The sequence below is a fragment of the Chrysemys picta genome, chromosome 4 (genome assembly GCF_011386835.1).
Source record: "Chrysemys picta bellii isolate R12L10 chromosome 4, ASM1138683v2, whole genome shotgun sequence".
Taxonomy (NCBI): domain Eukaryota; kingdom Metazoa; phylum Chordata; order Testudines; family Emydidae; genus Chrysemys; species Chrysemys picta.
The window spans coordinates 125,422,276-125,441,845 of NC_088794.1; the positions used below are offsets into that span (position 1 = coordinate 125,422,276).

Here is a 19,570-nt window from a genome sequence, read left to right on the forward strand (position 1 = left end):
GTATTTGTTCAGACCACAAAACCACCATAAAACTTGAGGCAATGGCATAACTGTAAATCTTGCCTCAAGAAAGGAACATGACTAATGTAGAAAGGGTAACAGGTCAGGACTGGGTTATACTGACAGAGTTGTGTAGGAGAGCTAGCACGTTTGATGCTATCAGATCACACTGATGGCAACAACAATTAATTCAACAAGAAAATAAAAACAAAATGAACCCAAAGTTCTTCATATAGCCATTATTTGAATTGCATCAGAGGCATCTATTTTAAAACTAATATTCTCACAATCTAACCTTAATGATGTTTGTTTGCCATATCTAAATACACCTCTACCCCAATATAACGCTGTCCTCGGGAGCCAAAAAATCTTACCTCGTTATAGGTGAAACCACGTTATATTGAACTTGCTTTGATCCGCTGGAGTGCGCAGCCCCGCCCCCCCCCCCCGGAGCACTGCTTTACTGCATATTATCCAAATTCGTGTTATATCGGGTCGCGTTATATTGGGGTAGAAGTGTACCTAAATTTTCACAACTAAGTTTTCACTTTGTGAACTTGAGACCGTATCATACAGTGTGCTGATACAGATATGAAAAAGCAGAATTAGAATTGATCATTTTCACTAAAATGTTATGCATCCGAAGAAGTGGGTTGTAGCCCACGAAAGCTTATGCTCTAATAAATTCGTTAGTCTCTAAGGTGCCACAAGTACTCCTGTTCTTTTTGAGGATACAGACTAACACGGCTGCTACTCTGAAAACTAAAATGTTACTGTGCCTTTTAAGGTTTCCTAACATTGTTTTAATGTTAAAATTTTATGACTATGAATCATTAATCTCCAGCTTGTTTATGAAAGAAAAAGCCACACAACTCTTCATTATACGATTCATGTCTAAGTGCAGTCATAGAGCAAAAGCCATTTATCTTTTTCAAAATTGTTTCTCCTGGCAAACTCCTTCACTGTCTGGCCAAGTTTTGTCTTAAAAATAAAGTACAGTATAACAACATTTATCAACATTTAGAGTACTTAATCTAAGAATATGTCCAAGACATCTTTCTAAACAATAGGGCAATCAAGAATCTTGCATTCCAAAACAGGTGAAATCAGATCCGAAAATATAGTCTCTGATATAGGCACATAACTCCCATTGATGTCAGTGGGAGATAGGTGTATGTGAGGTTATCTGACGCTTTATTATGAAGATTAAAAAAAACAAGCAGAAAGTATGAATATAAATTGCTTTTTGCCTATTGCCACACAGATGTCAAACCATAAACACATCATATCCTTTTTCTACTCTAATATCCATTACTACCTTTCTGAATGCCCCTCCATCCAATCTCACCTCTGTTGGTGCAACTTCTGCTACCTGGAACATCTTCTACTTCTCTGCCTCATTGCCTCTTCATCTCATTTCAAATCTCAACTGAGCACATCTTTCTCTCTTGTCTCTATATTTACCTTTCGTTTTTCTTCTGCTATTATTAACTTTGTAACTATTTAATTCAGATCAAAACTTCCAAATACAATTTATATCAAAGACACAGTATTTTTTAAACAGGATAAAAAAACAGACCCGGGATTATAAACACAACAGAAAAACAGTGAACGTTCAAGAAAAAGCTGAAGCTCCAGGAGAGAGGAAATAAGTAAAGTTCTATTTGCATACCCATATTTTATTATGGAAACTATTTACAGTTAAGATATTTTTATGGCACTCATCACTATCATATCTGAGCACCTTAGAAACATGCTTTTAAAGAAGGTGACAAAACTCACTCAAGGGCACAGGTATCTTAGAAAGAAGTCTGAATACAAACGGCTTCTCCTGATAGGAGAGCACGAATAAAAGAACTATAAACTTCCTTCAAATCATCAGTTTATAAGAAAAAATTAAAGATCTTCAAGGATGGCACAAATCTGTTCTTTTACTTCACAAGAGAAAAATAGGGAAGTTACCTTATTGTAACTCAATATGTGTGGCTGCTACATGTATTCTACTGTGGGATATGCATACATGCTACACACTTGGGACTGGAAGAATTTGCAAGCAGTGTTCATTGGTCTATGCCTACGTCTTTGCTCTCCTTGTGCTTTGTAACAACGATATAAGGCAGTGGTTCTCAAACTGTGGGTCAGGACCCCAAAGTGGGTCGCAACCCTGTTTTAATGGGGTCACCAAAGCTGGTGTTAGACTTGCTGGGGTCTGGGGCTGAAGCCAAAGCCCGAGCCCTGCTGCCCAGAGCCGAAGCCCGAGGGATTCAGCCCTGGGTAGTGGGTCTCAGGTTACAGGCCCCTCGCCTGGGGCTGAAGCCCTTGGACTTTGGCCCTTTTGTGTGGAGCAGTAGGGCTTTGGCTATGCCACCCCCACCCCTCTGCCCAGGGTGGTGGGGCTCAAGCTTTGGCCTCCTGGGGTCATGTAGTAATTTTAGTTATCAGAAGTGGGTCGCGGTGCAATTAATTTTGTGAACCCCATAAAGGATGGTGCAGACCAACCACCCCTGGTTCTCTCTCTACTGCAAATTGTTTAAAGATCTGAAGAAGAGGGGAAGGAAGGCGGGTTGTGCAACATAGACAGGGACCACAGATCTCAAAGAACTCCAGTGACAATAAGATAACTTCCTTTTCTTCTTCGAGTGCTCATCCCTGTTGTATTCCGCTGTGTATGATTCACAAGCAATACCGAGGTAGGAAGAGGGTGCAAAGCTGCAAGCAGTTTAGGATTGTAGGTTTGCCACCTCAAAGGATTAATCATCTGTGGAGGCTTGAAGAGGGTGTGGTACATCATGAAAGTATAGCTAGAGTGCCACATTGCTGCTTTGCAAAGGTAAGTAAGGACTCCTCATGAAATTACTACTGAGGCTGCTTTTGTAGGAAGGGAGATACAACCCAAGATGCACTTAGGGATTCTTTGAGAGAATAAAGTTTGCCCTCTCGTTCATTCTGCTATAGAAACAAATAATCTAGATGGCATTCTGATCATTTTTATTCGTTGCAGGTAAAATGCTAATGCACGTCTCACATCGAGGGAATGAAGTCTGCTCTCTTCATTGGTGATATGAGGCTTCAGAAAAAACCCACAGCTAAGTGTATCACCTGATTTATGCAGAAGTCTGAAACTACTTTAGGGGTGAATTTTATGTGCAGTCATAACGAGACTGTCTTTGTGAACTACTGCATATGGTGGATCAGCCATCCGGGCCCTGAGTTCACCTACTCTTCTGGCAGAAGTGATGGGCAACCAGGAAGGCAACTTTTATGGACAAGTGGGACATGGCTAACAGCTCAAATGGCCTAGTCCAGGGGTAGTCAATAGGTAGACCATGGGCCAAATCCAGACCGCTAGATGCTTTTGAATGGAACACAAAATCTTTTTATTTACTTATCATTATTGTTATTATTTTTGTATTATTTTCTCAGGAATCTGGACCTTGACTATACCTTGACCAATAAATTTGGACCTTGACTAAAAATAATTGATTACCCCTGGCCTAGTCAATGTTGAGAATACGAAGACGAGTTCCCATTGTGGGATTGGTTTCATCACTGGTGGGAGGGTTCTAATCAGACCTTTGATGTCACCAGGTGAGTGAAAGAATGAATATCTTTCAATTGCCTGGGCCATTTGAGAGCAATGAGAACGACTAGCGCTCTGTCACAGAACCTGAGGTAATAGCAGAATGGGAGGAAAGGCATACCTCAGGTGGCCTGTCCAGGACAACAGGAGAGCATTTCCTTCAGAGCTGCGTCCCTGAAGTCTCTTGGAACAGAATGCGTCACTCTTCCTTCTCACCTGGGATGCAAACATCTCAAGAAGGGGATCCCCTCTAAGTGAAGACGTTGTTCACCATTGAGTCATGTAGTCCCCATTCATGATCAGTGGCAAAATGTCTGGTGAGGCTGTCTGCCAGTGAGTTGTGGGCACCAAGTAGATGCAATGACAGCATAATGTGGTTCCCAATACACCAATTCCATAAGTTGACCGCTACTATGTATGGTGGGTGGATTTTGCCCCCTCTGGTTGTTTATGTAGAACATTGTCATAATTTTGTCTGACATTATCAGGCTATATCAGGATTATATGAGTGGTAAGAATGCCATGCAAGCTTCAGACTGTTCTTAGTTCCAGGAGATTTATGTGCATTCTAGTTTCCCAAGGTGTTCAAGTACCTTGTGCTCTGTGATCATCTATATGAAAGGGAGTATCTGTAATTATCATTTTGTGTTTCTTTATGCATACACATGGAGGGTCTTTCCACCATGTCAGCGAAGCCTTCACCTTGAGGGTATATATACTGTTCAGAGTCAAGCTTGTAGGCAATGGAAATGGAATCTGGCAAACGACATCACTTCGTAGAATCATAGAATATCAGGGTTGGAAGGGACCTCAGGAGGGTGGTGAAGCACTGGAATGGGTTACCTAGGGATGTGGTGGAATCTCCTTCCTTAGAGGTTTTTAAGGTCAGGCTTGTCAAAGCCCTGGCTGGGATGATTTATTTGGGGATTGGTCCTGCTTTGAGCAGGGGGTTGGACTAGATGACCTCCTGAGGTCCCTTCCAACCCTGATATTCTATGATTCTATGAAGTGATGCCATTTGCCAGATTCTTCTTCTCGGGGACCACAAAATATTTCAAATAGAATCCTTTTCTCTGATGCTGAGGTGGCATCCTCTCGATAGTCTTTCTCCTATGATAGGAAACAATCTCCCGCAGGAGAGTCCCCTTGTGATAGTGATCCCTGAAGAGGGATAGGAAACAGGGTTTTGAATGGGATGGAGAGATAAATTTAACGGTATAGCTGGGAGAGATAATATCCAGCACCCATCTGTCTTTTGTTATTTTCCAATTGTGGGAAAACTGGGCTAGGTGACCACCAAAGTGAACCTTGGAATCGGGTGGATATGGCATCAACATCAGTTCACAGCTCCTGAGTGTCCTGTCAAAAATATTTTTTGAGCAGGGGGCGAGGTTGAGTAGATGCAGCTGATGTAGAAGGAGCAGCGAATCTAGATCATTGCACCTTTTGCCGTTTGCAAGGTGGCTCATACAAACACTAATAATAAGAGGGTGTGGAAAGGGCATATGTTTGCATGGCTGCTTATGAAATCATCTTTACCGGATTGGTGTGCATACTGGGAGCTGAGGGCTGCCTTGGGGTTCCTTTAACAAGTGCAAGGAATCATCCATCTTTTCATTAAAAAGGCTGATGTACAAGGAGTCCCCCTAGTCTGGGACTATCTGAGTGGCAGAGACTGAACTTAGTGGAGCTATGCTTCCTTGAGGCAATAAAGGCATCATTAGCTGGTTGTCACTGACTGAAAAGGAGCAAAGGACAGGAAACACAGTTTTTGAAGCCTGGTATCCTGGGCATAATCCAGCCTTCCCAGTATGGGATTTAGGAGCGTACTGGAGGGGTTGGGATGGGATTCTAACTAACAGCTAACTATACTAATAAAACTAATACTAGCCAGCAGAAAGTCTATAAAACCCCACAAAACTTTATGTTATTTTGAATATTTACAGAATGAAGAGAAGGATCAGCTCTTGACACTGGAGGGTCCATCACAGATCATATGGCAGTAAGGAGGAAATGGAAAGATGGTTGGTCTGCACTGCCCCTTATGCCTGTGGTTTGATCGCAAGGGAGCAGGTATGCACCAATGGACAAGATTCTTCCAGTCCCAGATGCATGGAGAATGTTTGTATCCCAGAGTGAAATATACATAGGGACCAACACTCAAAGAAGTTACTAGTTCACACCTTTGCTAACTTTTCCAGAGTACCACACCATCTCCTCAATTTCTTGCACACTTTTAGAAAAAAAATCAACTTGTTTACCTTGTTTCCTAAGGTCCTCAATTTGCTCCTCTTTGAGATCCAACTGCTCAGTCAGCCTTGATGCTGCATCCAAGGCAGCATTTGCTTCCTCTAAACTTTCCTGGAAGGAGAGGAAAGTCACTATCACAATAATCTATTGTCATGACAAAAATAAAGTATTTCAGACTCAAAGAATTTAATCACTGTTATTTAAATACTTGGACTGTAAACATCCAAGGAAAATGGATAATCAGCACAATTTCATCTTATTGACTAGCTTGCCCTCCTTTTTTCCTCCCTTCCACCAGTCAAAAATTTTACTAATGACTTATAAACAGTGTTATCTAATATATTCTTGTGTAATAACGTATTTAAAACCCAACAATTGGGATTATTTAATACAGTAATTTAAAAATCTTCTCAGCCCACCTGTAAAGACTCAACCCTCCCTTCTAGCTTTTCAGCTTTTTTTTTCCATTCTGCAGTCTGTTTTTGGTGTTTTTCTAGTTCTGCTGAATACATGGCTTTCTCCTCTAAAAGGAAAAAAAAAAAAAAAAAAATCACACAATTAGTTCACACTTTCTAATCCTCTAGGTTTTGTGATGTATAGCAGTACAACCTTAGGTATGGAAATCCAAATACAGCACCGCTAACAGTGAAATTCTGGACTCACTGAAGTCAATGGGATTTTCACCATTGACTTCAATGTGGCCAGAATTTCACCTTAAGTGTATTAAAGGTAAAATTGAGATTTTGAAATTAAAATCTACTTGAATGCAATTGGTGATTGCCAAAATTAAAAACAATGCACCAAATCACAACTAATATACTGACTGAAAATTTTCATTGCAATCTTTTCTTTAAGATTTTTGATGCAACTTACCCTGCTGGAATTGCTCTAGTACCATCTGCAGGTTGGCCAGTGACAGTGCATACTGTTTCACCTGATCCTGTGACATGGTAAGCTGTAGCACAGTTTCATCTCTCTGCCTGGAAACTAGGTTCAGCTGCTCTTGCAAGGATTCCACCTGCAGACTAGCTTGATGGCTTCATCAAAAGAAAATATTTTTTTATATACATACATACACACACACACACACACACACCCATATAATTCCAGTTCTCTGAATTCCCTCTATCTGATAAGCCGATAGTTATCTGAATCCAGAGTGCATTCCCCATGTTAATTAATAGCACTTCCATTTATCCAAAAGTTGGTAATGTCCCCCAGGTCATTTGGCTAAACGGGAATGTAGTGTAGTATAGTGTATAAACTGCTTGTTGAATACAGTAGAACCTCAGAGTTACAAACACCTCGGGAATGGAGGCTGTTCATAACTCTGAACAAAATAAAAACAACGAGGAGTCCTTGTGGCACCTTAGAGACTAATAAATTTATTTGGGCATAAGCTTTTGTGGGCTAGAGCCCATTTCATCAGAAGCATGAAGTGAAAAAAATACAGGAGCAGGTATAAGTACATGGAAGGATGGGGGTTGCTTTACCAAGTGTGAGGTCAGTCTAACGAGATAAATCAATTAACAGCAGAATACCAAGGAAGGAATAATAACTTTTGAAGTGATAAGAGAGTGGCCCATTACAGACAGTTGACAAGAAGGTGTGAGTAACAGTAGGGAAAAATTAGTATTGGGGAAATTAAGTTTAGGTTTTGTAATGACCCAACCACTCCCAGTCTTTATTCAGGCCTAATCTGATGGTATCCAGTTTGCAAATTAATTCCAGTTCTGCAGCTTCATGTTGGAGTCTGTTTTTGAAGGTTTTTTGTTGAAGAATTGCCACTTTTAGGTCTGTTATTGAGTGACCAGAGAGACTGAAGTGTTCTCCTATTGATTTTTGATTGTTATGATTCCTGATGCCCATTTATTCTTTTGCGTAGAGACTGTCCGATTTGGCCAATGTACATGGCAGAGGGGCATTGCTGGCACATGTTGGCATATATCACATTGGTAGATGTGCAGGTGAACGAGTCCTAGATGGTGTGGCTCAAGAAACTCCCTAGAGAAGCACAGGAACTACACTGACACACCCTAGAGCCCCAACCAGGGGTATTCTAGCTGCTAGAGGAATAGGAGGATGAGTATTGCAATGGACATGAACAAGAACACCACATCTCGAAGAACAGTTTCGAGAAAGTGAGTAACTGTTCTCTCTTCTTCGAGTGCTTTTCATGTCAATTCCAATCAGGTGACTCACAAGCCCAAGTTCAAGAGGTGGGGTCGGGAGTCGTCCACTGATTGGAGCACTGCTCTTCCAAAGGCCGCATCGTCTCTTGGCATGCTGGGTGATTGTGTCATGCGTGGTGAAAGTGTGTATGGAGGACCACATCACCGCTCTGCAGATTTCCTGTGTGGGAACCTGCACCAGGAATGCCGTTGAAGAGGCCTGAGCCTTGGTGGAGTGCTCAGTGATCGAAGGAGCAGGCACCCCTGCCAGGCTGTAGCACTCAGAGATGCAGGACTTGATCCACGACGAAATCCATTGAGAAGAGACAGGAAGACCTTTCATTCTGTCTGCCATTGCAATGAATACCTGGACGGACTTTCGTTCTCTCAATGTAGAAGGCTAGTGCTCTGCGGACATCCAGTGAGTGAAGCCTTTGCTCTCTGCCGCTCAAGTGCGGCTTAGGGTAGAAAACTGCTGACACTTCCTGTTGCATCTGGGGAGGGAACTACAGTTGCTAGGAAAAGGCAGGTGTTAGTTACATGTAGGTACCAATAACATAGGGAAGGGGTAGGAGAGATGTCCTGGAGGCCAAATTTAGGCTGCTAGGGAAGAGACTGAAATCCAGGACCTCTATGGTGGCATTCTCAGAAATGCCCCCAGTTCCATGCGCAGGGCCAGGTAAGCAGGCAGAGCTTCAGAGTCTCAATGCATGGATGAGACGATGGTGTAGAGAGGAAGGGTTTACATTCATTAGGAACTGGGGAAACTTTTGGGATGGGGGGAGCCTATACGGGAGAGATGGGCTCCACCTAAACCAAAGTGGAACCAGACTGTTGGCACTAAACATTAAAAAGGTTGTAGAGCAGTTTTTAAACTAGGAGATGGGGGAAAGCCGACTGCTGCAGAGGAGCATGTGGATCGGACAGAGACTTCTCTTAGGGGAGAGTCTAATGATAGAGAATCTCCAGGTTATAGTCAGGAGCAGAGGATGGAGGAGGATAATGTAAGGGCCAGATCAGATGATAAACATTCACATAAAGAATCGGACACATCAGAAAAGGGCAGACAAATAAACAGTGACAAGTTTTTAAAGTGCTTGTACACAAATGCTAGAAGTCTAAATAATAAGATGGGTGAACTAGAGTGCCTCGTGATAAAGGAGGATATTGATATAATAGGCATCACAGAAACCTGGTGGACTGAGAGCAATCAATGGGACACAATCATTCCGGGGTACAAACTATATCGGAAGGACAGAACAGGTCGTGCGGGGGGGGGCGGGGGGGGGGGGGGAAGAGAGAGTGGCACTATATGTGAAAGAAAATGTAGAATCAAATGAAGTAAAAATCCTAAGTGAATCCACATGTTCCATAGAATCTCTATGGATAGAAATTTCATGCTCTAATAAGAATATAACATTAGGGATCTATTATAGACCACCTGACCAGGACAGTGATAGTGATGATGAAATGCTAAGGGAAATTAGAGAGGCTATCAAAATTAAGAACCCAATAATAGTGGGGGATTTCAATTATCTCCATATTGACTGGGAACATTTCACTTCAGGATGAAATACAGAGATAAAATTTCTCGATATTTTAAATGACTGCTTCATGGAGCAGCTGGTACGGGAACCCACAAGGGGAGAGGCAACTCTAGTTTTAGTCCTGAGTGGAGCGCAGGAGCTGGTCCAAGAGGTAACTATAACAGGACCGCTTGGAAATAGTGACCATAATACAATAGTATTCAACATCCCTGTGGTGGGAAGAACATCTCAACAGCCCAACACTGTGGCATTTAATTTCAAAAGGGGGAACTATGCAAAAATGAGGGGATTAGTTAAACAGAAGTTAAAAAGTACAGTGACTAAAGTGAAAACCCTGCAAGCTGCGTGGGCGCTTTTTAAAGACACCATAATAGAGGCCCAACTTTAACGTATACCCCAAATTAAGAAACACAGTAAAAGAACTAAAAAATAGCCACCCGGGCTTAACAACCACGTAAAAGAAGCAGTGAGAGATAAAAAGACTTCCTTTAAAAAGCGGAAGTCAAATCCTAGTGAGGCAAATAGAAAGGAGCATAAACACTGCCAAATTAAGTGCAAGAATGTAATAAGAAAAGCCAAAGAAGAGTTTGAAGAACGGCTAGCCAAAAACTCCAAAGGTAATAACAAAATGTTTTTAAGTATATCAGAAGCAGGAAGCCTGCTAAACAACCAGTGGGGCCCCTTGATGATCGAGATACAAAAGGAACGCTTAAAGACGATAAAGTCATTGCGGAGAAACTAAATAGATTCTTTGCTTCAGTCTTCACGGCTGAGGATGTTAGGGAGATTCCCAAACCTGAGTCGGCTTTTGTAGGTGACAAATCTGAGGAACTGTCACAGATTGAAGTGTCACTAGAGGAGGTTTTGGAATTAATTGATAAACTTAACATTAACAAGTCACCGGGACCAGATGGCATTCACCCACGAGTTCTGAAAAAACTCGAATGTGAAGTTGCGGAACTATTAGCTAAGGTTTGTAATCTGTCCTTTAAATCAGCTTCTGTACCCAATGACTGGAAGTTAGCTAATGTAACGCCAATATTTAAAAAGGGCTCTAGAGGTGATCCCGGCAATTACAGACCGGTAAGTCTAACGTCGGTACTGGGCAAATTAGTCAAAACAATTGTTAAGAATAAAATTGTCAGACACATAGAAAAACAAACTGTTGAGCAATAGTCAACATGGTTTCTGTAAAGGGAAATCGTGTCTTACTAATCTATTAGAGTTCTTTGAAAGGGTCAACAAACATGTGGACAAGGGGGATCCAGTGGACATAGTGTACTTAGATTTCCAGAAAGCCTTCGACAAGGTCCCTCACCAAAGGCTCTTATGTAAATTAAGTTGTCAAGGGATAAAAGAGAAGGTCCTTTCATGGATTGAGAACTGGTTAAAAGACAGGGAACAAAGGGTAGGAATTAATGGTAAATTCTCAGAATGGAGAGAGGTAACTAGTGGTGTTCTCCAAGGGTCAGTCCTCGGACCAATCCTATTCAACTTATTTATAAATGATCTGGAGAAAGGGGTAAACAGTGAAGTGGCAAAGTTTGCAGATGATACTAAACTGCTCAAGATAGTTAAGACCAAAGCAGACTGTGAAGAACTTAGAAATTAATGGAGATATCCCATCTCCTAGAACTGGAAGGGACCTTGAAAGGTCATCGAGTCCAGCCCCCTGCCTTCACTAGCAGGACCAAGTACTGATTTTTGCCCCAGATCCCCAAGTGGCCCCCTCAAGGATTGAACTCACAACCCTGGGTTTAGCAGGCCAATGCTCAAACCACTGAGCTATCCCTCTCCCGCAAAAAAGATCTCACAAAACTAAGTGATTGGGCAACAAAATGGCAAATGAAATTTAATGTGGATAAATGTAAAGTAATGCACATTGGAAAAAATAACCCTAACTATACATACAATATGATGGGGGCTAATTTAGCTACAACAAGGCAGGAAAAAGAGCTTGGAGTCATCGTGGATAGTTCTCTGAAGATGTCCGCGCAGTGTGCAGAGGCGGTCAAAAAAGCAAACAGGATGTTAGGAATCATTAAAAAGGGGATAGAGAATAAGACTGAGAATATATTATTGCCCTTATATAAATCAATGGTACGCCCACATCTCGAATACTGCGTACAGATGTGGTCTCCTCATCTCAAAAAAGATATACTGTCACTAGAAAAGTTTCAGAAAAGGGCAACTAAAATGATTAGGGGTTTGGAACGGGTCCCATATGAGGAGAGATTAAAGAGGCTAGGACTCTTCAGCTTGGAAAAGAGGAGACTAAGGGGGGATATGATAGAGGTATATAAAATCATGAGTGATGTGGAGAAAGTGGATAAGGAAAAGATATTTATGTATTCCCATAATACAAGAACTAGGGGTCACCAAATGAAATTAATAGGCGGCAGGTTTAAAACAAATACAAGGAAGTTCTTCTTCACGCAGCACACAGTCAACTTGTGGAACTTCTTACCTGAGGAGGTTGTGAAGGCTAGGACTATAACAGCATTTAAAAGAGAACTGGATAAATTCATGGTGGTTAAGTCCATTAATGGCTATTAGCCAGGATGGGTAAGGAATGGTGTCCCTAGCCTCTGTTTGTCAGAGGATGGAGATGGATGGCAGGAGAGAGATCACTTAATCATTGCCTGTTGGTCCACTCCCTCTGGGGCACCTGGCATTGACCACTGTCGGTAGACAGGATACTGGGCTAGATGGACCTTTGGTCTGACCCAGTACGGCCGTTCTTATGTTCTTATCACGTGGCGAAAAGGTCTATCTGGGGAAAGACCCACTGATGGAAGATTCACAACGTCCGGGCGATGGACCACTTGTGGCCGTGGAACGAACTGCTGAGATGGTCCGCATGCCAGACTTTCCGAGCCCACCTAGCAGGGAGATGTGTATCAGTCATGACAGATAACACCATGGCGATGTTTTATATCAACAAACGGGGGGGGAGAGGGGAAGAGGTTGCACGCTCCTCTCCTCTGTGCCAGGAAGCCCTCATGCTATGGGACTTCTGTGTAGAACACTCAATACACCTGCAAGCATCAGATCTCCCTGGAGTACAGAACGAGTTGGCGGACCATCTCAGCAGGTCGTTCCACGGCCACAAGTGGTCCATCGCCCGGACGTCGTGAACTCAATCTTCCATCAGTGGGTTTTCCCCTGCCTTGATCTGTTTCTTGATCTGGTTCGCCGTCCTCTTGCGCACCTTCAAAAGGCCTGTTTCTGGCCCGCAGAAGGCTTGGTCTGGCCAGAGCCCTGCCCTGAGAATGGGTGTGGCCTCTTCCTGCCACTCCTATTCCTCCTCCGGGAACCATCCTGTCGGTTGCTGGTAAAACTGCAGAGGAGGTTTCAGCCTGAAATGGCTGCATTGTGTGGTGGGGGTGTATATACCCAGGGACTTGAGGGTAAACTGTGCAGTCTTCTGTCTGTCTTTTCAGAAAACAATGCCTGACTTTCCAAGGGTAGGTCCTGGATGGTCTGTTCCACTTTGTGAGGTAGTCCAGACACCTGGAGTCAAAAGGACCTCCTCATGGCCACCCCTGTAACCATTGTACGGGAGGCCACACCCGCGTCATAAAGAGCTGCCTGCAAGGAGGCCCTAGAAAGGAGTTTGCCTTCGTCAATGAAGGCATTAAATTCAGAACGGGAGTCTGTTGGTAACAGCTCGGCAAACTTGATCATCGTTCCACAGGTGTTAAAGGAGTATCTACTAATGATGGCCTGTTGGTTTTCAATTCGGAGCTGCAAAGCACCAGTGGACTATACTTTCCTCCCGAATAAGTCAAGTTTTGGCCTCCCGGTTTTTAGGGGAGGGTCCCTGGAACCCCTGGCACTCCCTTTGGTCCGCAGCATCCACCACCAGGGAGTTGGGTGGAGGGTGAGTGTACAAGTACTCATACCCCTTTGAGGGGACGAAATAGTGTCTTTCATTCCTCCTTGCTGGGGGGAGGGCGGGGTCAAGGAGGACAGGGTCTGCCACAAAGTTTTTGTGGTTTCATTTATAGTTTTAATAAGTGGCAGCGTGATACACAAGGGTCCAGAGGGGGCAAGGATGTCCACCATGAGATCCGCATGCTCTACCACTTCCTCTGCCTGGATCCCCAGGTTCTGGGCCACTCTGTGCAATAACTGTTGCAGGACCCTACTATCCTCCAAGGCCGGGGCTGTTGACTTGCCCGCAACAGCCTCATCTGGGCAGGACGAGGACGAAAACACCGGCCCATGGCCCTGGTCACTGCCCTCAGCGCCAAGAGGGTCGCGGTGATCGTGGGGCTGGCGTGCCGTTCGTGCTGAGGCTGCCGGTGCCAGAATTGTCGGTGCCGAGCTCAAAGCGGCAGGCGGGGGGCGCAGGAGTCATCATCGGAGATGGACCAGGTGCCAGTTGCTGTGGAGGGGCGACGGATGCCAACGCGATCAACACCAATCTGGATCTTGATGCCTGGTTCTGACACTGGGCCCAGGGAGTCCAAAAGGGCCACTGAGTTGGTAGTTGCCATAGAGGTGGCCACGGTGACGGAGGAGGCTGGTGGTGTCGCCTAGATCTAGATCTCCTGCTGCTGGACAATAGGACTCAGCCTCGGACTCCAAAAAAAGAAGACCACGGAGTAGTAGTACTGGGTGATGCTGAAGAGCGGTGCCGACCCTCTGGGGACTGATGCGGTTCCCCCCATGGGCGGCTGGCACCAGGAAGTGGCATGCCGGAGATGGGGAGTGGCGTGACATCATTGCTGACTTTCCCCTAGATGGAACAGGCGGACTGGCTATCGCCGGTGCCTCGTCTCCTCCTTGGAGAAGGCAGACCCATCAGGCAAATAAGGTCCTGCGCCACCTCAAAAGTCTCTGGAGTGAAGGACAGTTGAATGTCCCGGCTATGACGGTCCAGAGAATTGGAGTGGGCCGGACTCAACTGGACCCCTTGCAGGGCAGGAGTCGATCAGCCCCTGGGAGCTGCCAGGCCCGAAGTAGGCTGGGTGGACTGAGATCTCCCTGCTGGTGTCTCCTTAGGCTTAGGAGGGGGACAGCGACCACTCTCCTGCCTTTTTTTTCCTCTGGGACACAGATCGGCGCCTACCAGAAGTCTTACGTTCGGCGACGTGTTGGTGCCAGGAATCTGTGGGTACCACTGTGGGTCTGTGGATGAGGGGAAAGCAGTGGCTGTGTTATTCCTTGACTTTAGCAAAGCTTTTGATACGGTCTCCCACAGTACTCTTGCCGCCAAGTTAAAGAAGTATGGGCTGGATGAATGGACTATAAGGTGGATAGAAAGCTGGCTATATCGTCGGGCTCAACGGGTAGTGATCAATGGTTCCATGTCTAGATAGCAACCGGTATCAAGCGGAGTGCCCCAAGGGTCAGTCCTGGGGCCGGTTTTGTTCAATATCTTAATTAACGATCTGGAGGATGGTGTGGACTGCCCTCTCAGCAAGTTTGCAGATGACACTAAACTGGGAAGAGTGGTAGATACGCTGGAGAGTAGGGATAGGATACAGAGGGACCCAGACAAATTAGAGGATTGGGCCAAAAGAAACCTGATGAGGTTCAACAAGGACAAGTGCAGAGTCCTGCACTTAGGACGGAAGAATCCCATGCACTGCTACAGACTAGGGACCGAATGGCTAGGCAGCAGTTCTGCAGAAAAGGACCTAGGGGTTACCGTGGACAAGAAGCTGGATATGAGCCAACAGTGCGCCCTTGTTGCCAAGAAGGCAAACGGCATTTTGGGCTGTATAAGTAGAAGCATTGCCAGCGGATTGAGGGATGTGATTGTTCCCCTCTATTCGACATTGGTGAGGCCTCATCTGGAGTACTGTGTCTAGTTTTGGGCCCCACACTACAAGAAGGATGTGGAAAAGAGTCCAGCGGAGGGCAACAAAAATGATTAGTGGGCTGAAGCACATGACTTATGAGGAGAGGCTGAAGGAACTGGGATTGTTTAGTCTGCAGAAGAGAAGAATGAGGGGGGATTTGATAGCTGCTTTCAACTACCTGAAAGGGGGTGCCAAAGAGGATGGATCTAGACTGTTCTCAATGGTAGCAGATGACAGAACAAGGAGTAATGGTCTCAAGTTGCAGTGGGGAAGGTTTAGGTTGGATATTAGGAAAAACTTTTTCACTAGGAGGGTGGTGAAGCACTGGAATGGGTTACCTAGGGAGGTGGTGGAATCTCCTTCCTTAGAGGTTTTTAAGGTCAGGCTGGGATGATTTAGTTGGGAATTGGTCCTGCTTTGAGCAGGGGGTTGGAATAGATGACCTCCTGAGGTCCCTTCCAACTGATAGTCTATGATTCAGGAGTCCTTAGTCTCCTTTCTAGGAGCCGACCCATGTACCATCTGCGCTGTTGTGTTGCACACGGTGGCGGCGCTCGGCATGGGCTTCACCAACCCAGGGTTGGATTGCAGGTGGAGGGCTGCCTCCATGAGGATAAGTCTGAGTCTCTGCTTGCGATCCTTAAGGGTCCTCAGCCCAAACCCTTTACAAATGAGGCACTTGTCCTTTTCATGACTCTCGCCAAGGCATTTCAAACAAGAAGTGTGTGGGTCACTTTTTTGCATCAATCTTCCGCAGACTTCACCACATGGTTTGAACCCCAGTGACCAAGGCATGCCCCGGTGGCGGAGGAGAAATAGCATTAGCTGGCGATTAGCTTAAGACAAAAACTATTAACTATATACAAAATACAATGGGACACTGTTAAAGGTGCTTACAGAAGCAAGAGCGAGGGAAGTTCCAGCTAGCCATCGCTGGTGGTAAGAAGGAAATGAGGGGGTGGCGGGTCAGCAGGGCCCTATATTGGGCGCCATGAGGGCACGACTCCAGGAGGCGCCCCGACCAACCCTACAGATGCTAGTAGGGGAAAAATCTTCTGGCTGTTGTGCACGTGGCGCGCACACACCTGATTGGAACTGACATGAACAAGCACTCAAAGAAGAATATCAATATTCCATGCCTTCATTTTATTCAGTGCTTACACATCTACGCTCTTTAAAGCTAATAAAAATCACATCACCATCACTCTAGAATACTGCAACTATTCAAAGAAATGCTACTGCTGGATGGAGGCAAATATTACCTGGCATTTTCCACTGCCGTAGAAGAGGATACTAGTTTTTCCTCCAAAACCATGACCTTCTTTCTTAGCTTGGTCTCTCGGTCCTCTGCAGCTAAAGCTTCCTGTGTATAGGAGTCCTCCATTTCTAAGAGGTGATTGCGCAACCTCTCCAGTTCCTGGTTTAGACGCTGCTCCTTATCACGTAAATGCTGCACCTGGGTAAATATATTGTACGTTCGATGACACATACTTCTTTGTGCATACTATAAGCAAATCAAATTATTTCCTTTGATTTATATTTAGGGCTGTCAAATTATTAAAAAAAATAATCGTAATTAATGGTGAGATTAAAAAAATAGTCATGATTAATCGCAGTTTTGATCACACTGTTAAACAAAGAATAACAATTTAATTTTTTTATAAATATGTTTGGATATTTTTCTATATTTTCAAATATATTGATTTCAATTACAATATAGAATACAAAGTGTACAGTGCTCACTTTATACTATTTTTTATTACAAATATTTGCACTGTAAAAAACAAAAGAAATAGAATTCACCTGTAGTGCAATCTCTATCGTGAAAGTGCAATGCACAAATGTAGAATTTTTTTTTTAACATAACTGCACTCAAAAACAAAACAATGTAAAACTTTAGAGCCCACAAGTCCCCTTAGCCAATAGCTACGACAAACAAGTTTGTTTACATTTAAATAGTGCTGCCCGCTTCTTATTTATAAGGTCACCTGAAAGTGAGAATAGGCAGGTTCTGCTTCATAATGAGCCAAAGCAGTGCAGACCAATGCACCTTCATTTTCATCGTCGGAGTCAGATGCCACCAACAGAAGGTTGATTTTCATTTTTGGTGATTCAGGTACTGTAGTTTCCTCATTGGAGCGTTTCTCTTTTAAGACTTCTGACAGTATGTTCCCCACCTCGTCCCTTTCAGATTTGGAAGGCACTTCAGATTCTTAAACCTTGGGTCGAGTGCTATAGCTATCTTTAGAAATCTCATATTGGTACCTTCTTTGCGTTTTGTCAAATCTGCAGTGAAAGTGTTCTTAAATCGAACAACCTATGCTGGGTTGTCATCCAAAACTGCCAGAACGTGAAATATATGGCAGAATGCGATACCATGGAGCAGGAGACATAAAATTCTCCCCCAAGGAGTTCAGTCATAAATTTAACTAACGCATTATTTTTTTAATAAGCTCCATCAGCATGGAAGCATGGCCTCTCGGATGGTGGTTGAAGCACAAAGGGGCACACGAATGTTTAGCATATCTGGCGCATAAATACCTTGCAAGTCGGCTAAAACAGTGCCATGCAAATGCGTTCTCATTTTCAGCTGACACTGTAAATAAGAAGCGGTCAGAATTATCTCCCATAAATGTAAACAAACTTGTCTGTCTTAGCAATTAGCTGAACAAGAAGTAGGACTGAGTGGATTTATAGGCTCTAAAGTTTTACATTGTTTTGTTTTTGAGTGCAGTTATGTAAAAAAAAATTCTACATTTGTATATTGCACTTTCGTGATAAAGAGATTGTCCTACAGTATTTGAATGAGGTAAACTGAAAAATAATATCTTTTGGGGTTTTTTTTACAGTGCAAATATTTGTAATAAAAATAATATAAAGTGAGCACTGTACACTTTGTATTCTGTGTTGTAATTGAAATCAATATATTTGAAAATGCTGAAATACTTCCAAAATATTTATAATAAATTTAAATTGGTATTCTATTATTGTTTAACAGTATGATTAAAACTGCTATTAATCACAACTATTTTTTTAATCTAATTAATTTGTTTTGTGTTAATCATTTGAGTTAACTGCAATTAATGGACAGCCCTAATTATATTGCATAGATATACATTGTAGATGCCTTTTTGGTACTTATCTAAGATAATTCTTAAGGCAAGGTAAATTCTCTGATTTTTCTTATTCACTCACCCTTTTTGTGCTTTAGTCTTGTCTAATGTCATACCTCATTCTGTAGGGCACTGCTCTCCATTTGTTTCTGTTTGAGTGCTAACATGACTTGGTCTCTTTCTTGCTGAAAAGAAACAGCCTTTTCTTGCATTGACTTAACTTCATTTAACAGATGATTCAACTCCCCCATCTTGCCCTTTGGAAGGAGGACATACAATTAAAAAAGGTTGGAAATGTATAAAAACTTTGAGGAATATATGCTTAAAACACTAAACGAGTCTATTATAACTATTTATTAGGCATTTCTGCACAAACATGCAAGACACTGTATAAAAAGAGGCCCAGTTTCTGTCCCAAAGAACTTGAACTCCAAAAAAGGATGAAATAGACAGACATGGATAGAAGAAGAGAGTGCTTACTGGACAGAAGATCCTTTGAAGAAACAGTTGTCTATTTTGTAATGATTTTATTGGCATATTGTCTGATAGATTAAAAACTGTTTCTAGAGTCATACACAAATATAATGTATTCACTAACTGCAGTAAAATAGGTAGCTAGCACCCTTCCATTTCAGACATGTATACCTCAAAATTGCAATTCCCCTAAACACAATTTCTGAAGCTATACTTTCTGTTGAGCTAGCTATTTCTAAGTAACTTGATTTGAATCTTCTTTGGGCATGTGGTTTATGTTATTATTTATGTTAGATGTTTATGATAGCTATATAAAAATGAATACATTCCAAAAGGTATAAAGTCAAGATGAGTAGAAATGAAATAATAAACAAACAAACAGTGGCTACTAATGTTTTTAGGCTCACTATGAACTATCAGTAATAAAAATAAAATGATTACGTAAAAAATGGCATCTTCCATCTACAGAGATCTGCTCTCTGCATGTATTCAAAATCATATCAGTTGACTTTAATAAAAACACTAGCAACTTCTTTTTATTTAGTTACTACTCTTATTAGCTCTGCACAGCCAACATAGCTGAGAGAACGCTATACTATCTCATTTGCAAATCAAATGAGTT

The 19,570-nt window shown here is 43.0% G+C and overlaps 1 protein-coding gene across 3 annotated transcripts in view; it reads right to left on the bottom strand.

Moving 5' to 3' along the window:
• Positions 1–19,570, bottom strand: part of TRIP11 (thyroid hormone receptor interactor 11) — an 83,731-nt gene that overhangs the window by 13,866 nt on the left and 50,295 nt on the right. For all 3 annotated transcript variants that reach the window (XM_008165732.4, XM_005285413.4, XM_065595622.1), the window contains 5 exons: positions 18,591–18,731; positions 16,624–16,817; positions 6,704–6,867; positions 6,250–6,353; positions 5,842–5,941 (listed from right to left, as the gene is read on the bottom strand). In XM_008165732.4, coding sequence (XP_008163954.2) covers positions 5,842–5,941; positions 6,250–6,353; positions 6,704–6,867; positions 16,624–16,817; positions 18,591–18,731 — 703 coding nt within the window. The remainder of the gene's footprint in view (positions 1–5,841; positions 5,942–6,249; positions 6,354–6,703; positions 6,868–16,623; positions 16,818–18,590; positions 18,732–19,570) is intronic.